The sequence below is a fragment of the Eptesicus fuscus genome, chromosome 21, assembly GCF_027574615.1.
Source record: "Eptesicus fuscus isolate TK198812 chromosome 21, DD_ASM_mEF_20220401, whole genome shotgun sequence".
Taxonomy (NCBI): domain Eukaryota; kingdom Metazoa; phylum Chordata; class Mammalia; order Chiroptera; family Vespertilionidae; genus Eptesicus; species Eptesicus fuscus.
Genome location: NC_072493.1, coordinates 48,438,933 through 48,447,628, shown reverse-complemented (window position 1 = coordinate 48,447,628; position 8,696 = coordinate 48,438,933). Strand labels below are relative to the sequence as shown.

Below are 8,696 nucleotides of genomic sequence, written 5' to 3'. Positions count from 1 at the left end.
GGCCCTTGGATGCACGGGCGGATGCTCTAACCACTGAGCACACCAGTCAGGGCCACAGCCATCGCCATCATCCCCATCCTTTGCATGTTGTGGGGTTTGCGAGCTACCGCCTCTGCCTTGGCCTCCCTGGGGTGGGGTGGGTGGGCTAGTCCCTGACAGCTCCTCGGGGTCCTGGTCTGCTCACTGGGCCGGAAGGGCCTGCACCTCGGTAGGTGGCTCTGGGCCTTCCTGCCTCCTTGTCCACAATCTGGTCGCCATTGGTCTCTTCGGGACGGGCTTTGCTGAGCTGAGAGGCCCTGGCGTGGGCTCCCCGGCCCCCCTGCTCTGATGAACCGGTGAAGCCACTTGGGCCTCCTCTGCCGGCGTCACCACAGGTTCCCCCTTTTCAACCGCTGGGCCATTTCGTAACTGAGGCCTGGAGGTGCTCCCCTGCCCCGGCAACTGCGCACCCACTTCCGGGGCAGGGAAGGCGAGTCCTGGTGCAGACCCGGAGGCCGAGGCCTGGGAACGCTGCCTTCTTTCTCCAGCATCGCGAGAGTTCAGCGCGCACATTTCCCACGGCGGGTACTGAGGCCTGGCGTCGTGCGTGACGGAGGCCTGGCCAGGGTCAGGGGTCACACATCGGAGGGACAGGCTTCCAAGGCTTCGAGGCCGCCCTGACTGGTCTCCACAACACGGGACACAGGTCACAGGTCATTCCCAACACAAAATGGCGCCTTCGGGAAAAATGTAGATCGATCCCCGCGCCCACCCTCTTCGCGGGTTGAGGCGGTGGCGCGGGAGGCCCCGGCGCGCACCTCATTTGCATAGATAAAAAACGAACGAATTTAATTGGCTGTGAGCGGCTTGGTGCGTGCTAGGCAGGGCCCCATTGGTCGCTCTCCAATCTGCCCGCCCCCCTGGCACCGCCTTTTCCTACCAGAATTGGCCGGTGTGAGCCTCGTGACGCCATCCCGGGATCGCTCGTTCCTATTGGCCAGAGCGCCGTTCATCATCCGTTTAAAACCCCCGAGTACCGCCTGCCCTCGCCCCGCCCGGACGCCCCTGCCGGCCGTTAGTCGCGTGCGCAATCTCCGGAGCGTAAGGGCGTGCGTGCGTACGCCGGCCCTGGCGGCGTCGCATTCAAACGGGCCAATCAGAGGTCGCGTCACCTCTCGCGTTCTTTTCCCCTCTTCTCCCCCTTTTCATTTCCTCTGTAGTCTGAGGGTCCCCATTCCGACCCCCCGTGTCCCAGGTGGCCGGCCCGCTCCGGGCCCTCTCCCCAGCGTCTCCCGCTTCCGCTCTAAACTTACGGAAAGGGGGCAAGCGCGCCTAACGCCGAGGACCGTGCGCGATGACGTCACGAGCCGAGTCTCCGCCCACCGGAGGCGCGAGGGGGCGTCGCCTCGGTCTGCTATAAAAGGGCGGCTGCGCGCGCGGCCGGCTCAGTGCGGCCGGCACCTGGGGCGAGCGTACCTGCGGACGAAGTGCGCGGCGGCGTCGGAGGCGGCGGGGAGCGGAGCGGAGCCGCCGGGTCCTCGCCAGGGCCGCAGCGGCAGCAGTTGGGCCCCCCGCCCCGGCCGGCGGCCCAGAGAACGCAGGAAGGGGGCCGGGGGGACCCGCCCCCGGCCGGCCGCAGTCATGGTGAGCTCCGCGGCCAGGCCCGGAGGGGCGGTGGGAGGCCCCCTGGAGGAGGAGGCGGGGTCTCGGGAGCCCTTTGCGGGCGGCCTAGGGGTTGGAGGGCCTGCCTGGGGGTCCTGAGCCGGGGATGTGCCCACAGGCCTCCCTGTAGGTGGGGCGGGAGCCGGGGCGGCCCACAGGTTCCTTGGAGGGAAGGCCCGGCCTCGCCGTGGGGCGATGGGGGCTGCTGTCCGGGCTTTGTGGCCCGTCCGTGGGTATTCCGGGAGCAAGGACGCCCCGCTGCCATCTCCAGGCCCGAGCCGGGGTTTGCAGGGTTATTTTACCAAGATTAGATGGGGAAGGGGACCTAGGTAGGCCTCGGCTTAACCCAGAATCATTGGCGGCCGATGCGGGGCTACGGACGGGCTGTGGGCGATCCTGGGGGGCATGGAGCCACCCGCTAACCCCCTCGGAGAACCGCCTTCGTTTACGGAGGGCGCTCAGCCTGGGGCGGCCGACTGCAGCACCCCAAGAGGGGGTCTGCCAACCAGGGGTGGTTGACAGCCTGGGACCGCATCCTGCAGGGGTCCCAGATCTGCCGGCCACTCACCTCCTCCTCTCTGTGCCCAGAACTCCAACGTGGAGAACCTGCCCCCCCACATCATCCGCCTGGTGTACAAGGAGGTGACGACGCTGACCACGGACCCTCCCGATGGCATCAAGGTCTTCCCCAACGAAGAGGACCTCACCGACCTGCAGGTCACCATCGAGGGCCCTGGTGAGTGTGGGACGGACAGGGAGGGCGCGCTCGCTAACTTCCCTTCTGTAGGAGAGCAGGAAGCTCCCCTGTGCACTGGTCTGTCAGCTGTGGGGACCTAATGGCAGACGGGACGGGCACGCCTCTTCCTCTGCAGGTGCCCGGTCTGCAGGGCAAGACAGCACAACTGACAAGTAACCGTGTGCACGTCTGTAACCTAGGGAGCCAGCCCGGTGGCCACGGGAGCATTTGAGGGGTCCTTCCCTGGGGAGGGGCAAGGCTGTCAGGTCCCCCAGGACCTCCAGGGGGGTGAGAGCTGCAGCACCGTCTGGAGGGCGGGCGTGGCGGGACCTGATTCCGTGCTGCGACAGGCGCTGGGGCAGTCAGGGTCACAGCAGTGACGGGTGGTACAGGTGGGGGTCCATCGCGCAGACCTGCCCGGTGTCTCACGTGCACTGCCTTCCTGTTACCGACTTCCACAGGGAAGCCGAGGCGCCACGGGAGGGTGGTGAAGGGCCCAGGGCCCAGTGAGGGGGGGGGCACAGTGGCGGTGATTCCTGCTGTGGTTCATGGGTGGGGGCGGGGGGGGGCAGCGGGCACTCCTAGAAGCAGAGAGCCGGTGAAGCATTTAGGGAGCAGACCTTTGAGGGCCTCTGTAGGGTTAGGGTTCGAGGAAGCTGTTGGCAGGTGTGACGGGTCCCTGCAGAGCTCACTGTGGCTTCAGGGGTGAGGGCGGGGGGGATAGGAGCTGGAGGCGGGCCGCGCTGCTGGCACCATTGTGGCGGGTCAGGTGTTGGGACAGCAGAGGAAGGCCCTGGGGCTCGAACACACCCACGGCTGTTTGGCTTTTTGGCTGGGTCCAGTGCCCAGTGCGGGAGCCAGAGACCTCGCCCTCGGGGCTCCCAGGTGGATGTTTTCCAGGACACGTGGGTGTGAGTGGGTGTGAGTGTCGGTGCCTCTTGGGAAGGGAGTGGGGCTGGGGCTGCACTTGGGAGAGGAGAGGCGTCCAGGGTGCAGACAGGACTCGGGGTGATGTCAGAGGCTAACGCGGGGGTGGGGGGTGCATGTGGACCCCGGGGAGCCTCGCCTGTCCTGCTCCCCAGCTGGAGGAGGCGGCAGGTACTTGCATTACAGCGGGACGTGGAGACGGCTTTGGGGTTGACGGGGTGCTGGGAGGCCTGTGCCTCCTGACCTGGTCCCTCCCCACTCCAGAGGGGACCCCGTACGCCGGAGGCCTGTTCCGCATGAAACTCCTGCTGGGGAAGGACTTTCCTGCCTCCCCGCCCAAGGGCTACTTCCTGACCAAGATCTTCCACCCGAACGTGGGCGCCAACGGCGAGATCTGCGTCAACGTGCTCAAGAGGGACTGGACGGCGGAGCTGGGCATCCGGCACGTGCTGCTGGTGAGGCCGGGCGCGGGCCGTGGTGGGCGGCGTTGCTTCTCTTCTGAAGTCCGCTTTGGGGGGCTACGTGGGAAAACCAGGTTCCAGCTTTTCTGGGAAAGCGAGGAGCTGGCCCTGCCGGGTGGGCCCAGTACCCCGCACGCTGCGCGCGCGGTACAGGGTGTTCAGGCCCGGGGCACCTCCGCGGGAACCGGTGTTGGTGAGGGACGGGGTGTGACTGTTCTGAAGGGCACGGTTGGCTGGCTGTCCAGTAGTCACCAAGCTTATGCAGTCCCTAGTCGTTCCAGAACGTTCTCACAGACCATCGGTTCTCAGCCAGGGGCGATGGTGCCCCTCGGGACATGTGTAATCATGGAGTGTGGGGGGTGGGGAGCAGGGCCCGGGTCCGGGCCCAGCAACAGGCCGAGATGGAGGCGCCCTGGACCTCCCCACCCGAAAGCCTAAGAATTTGAAAACGGAATTTAACGAGCCCCTGGGGCAGGTCATTGGGAGCCCCTGGGGCAGGTGGTTGGGAGGACAGGGAATTGGGCTTCCTGCAGGGCATGGGGAGGAGTGAGCTCCAAGGTAAACAGACCTCCAGCCCCTCCCTCCTCCCTAGTGTCAGTGCTGGCTTCCCGGGACTCTGATGACCCCCAGGGCGTGGTGGGGGGCAGGGGTCCCATGAGGCGCAGGCCCCGTGCCTGCTCATCTCATCGCAGTGATGTCTGCTGGGCAGGTGCTGGCCCCGTGACGGGCAGGCCGGCCAGGCCACCTGCTCCCTTTTAGGGGCGGTGGAGGGCCTGTCGTGGCTGTAGTGCTGCCCAGCCCCAGTCTGTGGCTGCACTTGGGGTTCCCGTCAAGCCAGTGACCCCTCTGGTTCACGCCTCTCTGTGGTTTCGTAAAGGGAGCTTGGGTCCACCAGGTCAGGTGTGGGTCCGAGGTTGTCCCCGTCACGCAGGCTGGTGCTTTGGCGGCTGGGCCCTGACCGGGCGCTCTCCCCACAGACCATCAAGTGCCTGCTGATCCACCCCAACCCCGAGTCCGCCCTCAACGAGGAGGCCGGCCGCCTGCTCTTGGAGAACTACGAGGAGTACGCGGCCCGCGCCCGCCTGCTCACGGAGATCCACGGGGGCGCCGGGGGGCCCAGCGGCGGGAGGCCCGAGGCCGGCCGCTCCCCGGCCAGTGCAGCCTCGGCCTCCTCCGCCGACCCCGCGGCTCCTGGGGGCCCGGGCGGGGCCGACGGGCCCATGGCCAAGAAGCACGCGGGCGAGCGCGACAAGAAGCTGGCGGCCAAGAAGAAGACGGACAAGAAGCGGGCTCTGCGGCGGCTGTAGTGGCGCCCCGCAGCCCGCGGCCTCGGCTCTAAGTTATTTAAGTTATGGCGGGGTGGGGGAGGGGCCTGGGACCTGGATTTGTTTTTCTAAATAAAGTTGGAAAAGCAAGCGGCTGTGGTGCCTCTTAGTGCCCGGATCAGCCTCTGCCGGGCTCAGAGCCGCTGGCATCCCACCCTGAGGCCCACCGCACGGGGCCACCTCTGGTCCGTGGCGCTGGGGGTAGTCACAGCCCCTCAAGTCAGATCTCTCATCTCCAATGGGGGGAGGGGAGAGGAGGGGGCCGGGGGCCTGCCCGGCCAGGTGACTGGTGTAGGGAGCCTTGCTCTTCCTCTGACAAGCCTTGTCCATCTGTCCACTGAGCCAAGTTCTGCCCTCACACCCAGACCCACTCTGGCTTTACGGTTTGTAATAATGAAGCACGGACCTTCCTGTCCGTGTGGAGCAAGTCCCAGCCTGGGCCCAGCAGTTGACGCCATCTCCCGGTTTGTGTGGTCAGAGCCCCAGCAGTGCAGGGAGCTGGGAGCTGCTGGGGTGCACACAAGGTGAGGTGCCTTTCTCGGTCCCTCTCCAAGGTCCTGGTGGGTTTCAGTTTGGGGTGGGGGTGTCCTGGCCTCCCGTGTTCAACCGCGGGGCCGGTCCGTTGAGGCTCCTCATTAACCAGGTGGTGATGTGATCGCAGGAACATACCCCAGTATTTAAGGCTTTGCCCCTGTCCAGGGGAGGGCCTGGGAACTTGACGCCGGCTTTGCCTCAGCTTCCTGTCCATTATCCATAATTTTGTGGGCTTGTGTAGGCCCCCAGGGCACAGTGTCAAAAATTACCATCATCCCTGGCCAGGTGGCTCAACTGATTGGAGCACCATCCCATGCACCAAAGGTTGCGGGTTCGATCCCCAGTCAGGGCATACAGGAGACTGCTGACCTAAGTTTTCCTCTTCCCCTTCCTCTAAAATCAATTTAAAAGACATCCTTGGGTGAAGATTTTTACAAAGCTGCCATAAAAGGAAACTGGAAATGACCCAACTGTTCACTAGCTGAATGAGCAGGAGTTGGGAATTCATGCGATGAAATCTCACTCAGCAAACATGGATGAGTCTCAAAACTATTAACGGGCTGAAAAGTGTAAACATTCAGTCCTATTTGTATGGAATTCTAGAACAGGCCAAACTAATCCCTCGTGGCTGAAAGCAGATCTCGTTGGCAGTCTGGGATCAGGGAGGCTCAAATGAGGGGCATGGGGAAGTTTTTTTGGGGGAGGTGAGCATATTGCAAGTCTTTTTTTTTTTTTTTTAATTTCAGAGAGGAAGGGAGGAGAGAGAGAGAAACAATGATAAGAGAGAATCATTTATCAGTTGCCTCCTCCTGCACGCTCCCCACTGGGGATCGAGCCTGCAACCCCAGGCATGTGCCCTTGACCAGAATCAAACCTGGGACCCTTCAGTCCCAGGCCAACGCTCTATCCACTGAGCCACACCAGCCAGGGCTATTCCAAGTCGTCTTATGGTCCCATGGATGCACAAATTTGTCAAAACTTACCTAACTATAGCCTGTCCCAGTATGGCCCAGTGGTTGAGTGTCAACTTACGAACCTGGAGGTCAGGGTTCAATTCCCAGTATGTGTGTGTGTGTGTGTGTGTGTGTGTGTGTGTGTGTGTGTGTATGATTTTTTTTTGTTTAAGGCAAAGACAGCCCTGGCCAGTATGGTTCGGTGCTTGGAGCATGGCCCCCAGCACTGGAAGGTTGTGTGTCAGGGCACATGGATAGGTTGTGGGCTTGACCCTTGGTGGGGCACATACAGGAGGTAACCAATCGATGTTTCTCACATCAATGTTTCTCTCCTTCCTCCCTAAAAAAAAAAAGCAAAGAATTTTTAATTTTTAGGCAAAAGTTTCCACTAAGAAATGGCTCCCTTGCCCTAGCTGGTTTGGATAGAGCGTTGGCCTTCGGACTGAAGGGTCTCAGGTTCCATTCCGGTAAAGGGCACATGCCGGGGTTGCAGGCTCCATCCCCAGTGGGAAGCGTGCAGGAGGCAGCTGACAATGATTTTCATCATTGATGTTTCTCTCCCTCTCCAGTCCCTTCTTCCCAACACCCAGCACTCCTAATCAGGACAACCGTCACCACCTGCTGGTATATTTTTCTGGATAAACTCGAACTAATGCGAGCGAATTTCTCTTAAATATATTTTGATTATTTACATTTTTAAAAATATTTTTTTATTTCAGAGAGGGAGAGGGAGATAGAAACATCAATGAGAGAGAATCATTCATCAGCTGCCTCCTGCAACCTAGGCATGTGCAATGACCGGGAATTGAACCATGACCTCCTGGTTCATAAGTCAACACTCAACCACTGAACTACACTGGACAGGCAGCAAATTTAAATATATGTTCTTCTAGCCCTGGCTCAGCTGATCAGAGCATCAGCCCAATACTCCAGGGTTGTGGGTTCAATCCCCAGTGGAGGGGCATACAAGAATCAACCAGCCCTAGCCGGGTTGGCTCAGTGGATAGAGCGTCAGCCTGCAGACCAAGGGGTCCCAGGTTCGATTCCAGTCAAGGGCATGTACCTCAGTTGCAGGCTCCTCCTGGGCACATGCAGGAGGCAACCAGCCAATGTGTTTCTCTCACATGGATGCTTCTGTCTTTCCCTCTCTACCCCTCTCCCTAAAATCAATGGAAAATTATTCTCAGGTGAGGATGAACAAAACAAAGGTAGTTCCAATAAAATGACGTTTATGTTTTAAAAAAAAAAAATCAACCAGCCCTAACCGGTTTGGCTCAGTGGATAGAGCATCAGCCTGCGGACTCAAGGGTCCCATGCTCAATTCAGGTGAAGGTAACATACCTTGGTTGTGGGCACATCCCCGGTAGGGGGCGTGCAGGAGGCAGCTGATTGATGTTTCTCTCTCATCGATGTTTCTAGCTCTCTATCCCTCTCCCTCCCTCTCTGTAAAAAATCAGTAAAATATACTTTAAAAAATCAACCAGTGAATGCATAAATGGGTGGAACAGCAAATTGATGTTTCTTCCTCTTAAAAAAATTTTATATACATACATATACATATACATATATATATTATTTACTGGTATATACATATATATTCTTCTAAGCAACTGGCAGGGTCCGGTACCCTGGAGTTCTCCCCATCAGCCTACAGCCCTCCCCGCCCTAGCTGCCTGCCTGACACTGTAGTAGAGGTGTGCCATCCTGTCCATGCTGCCATGTGTAACCTTCCCAGCGCAGGTACCCTGGGCGGGTATCTGGGTGCAGGGAGGTGAGGCGGCCATGGCACTGCCGGGCCTGCCTTTCACTGGCAGGTGTGGGAACTGCGGGAGGGCTGTGGGCAAGGTTGCAGGCTGTGTCCAGGCAAGACAAAGGGTCTGGTAAGTGGGCAGGGTCACAGCCCCTCACTGGGAGGGCTGGAGGGCGTGGCAGGAACTCTGCACCTGCGTAGAGTCAGCCCCTGGAGGCAGGGCTTTGGGGCCTGAGCCCAGCAGGGGTCCTCAGAGGCCCTTGGCCCGGGCTGTGGAGCGGGACAGGAGCAGGGTTCTCATCTCCGCACCTGTCCCCGAGGGCGGGGATGGGGGCGTCCTTGATGCTAGACCCTTGGCCCCCGGCACAG

The 8,696-nt window shown here is 60.8% G+C and overlaps 1 protein-coding gene across 1 annotated transcript; it reads left to right on the top strand.

The window, feature by feature from the left end:
* Positions 1-1,215: 1,215 nt before the first annotated feature.
* UBE2S (ubiquitin conjugating enzyme E2 S) lies at positions 1,216-5,162 on the top strand. The gene is made up of 4 exons (XM_028138416.2): positions 1,216-1,623; positions 2,230-2,377; positions 3,569-3,759; positions 4,743-5,162. Exons 1-4 carry the CDS (start codon positions 1,621-1,623, stop codon positions 5,070-5,072), a joined length of 672 nt encoding a protein of 223 aa, XP_027994217.2. The 5' UTR covers positions 1,216-1,620; the 3' UTR covers positions 5,073-5,162.
* The last annotated feature ends 3,534 nt before the right edge of the window (positions 5,163-8,696 follow it).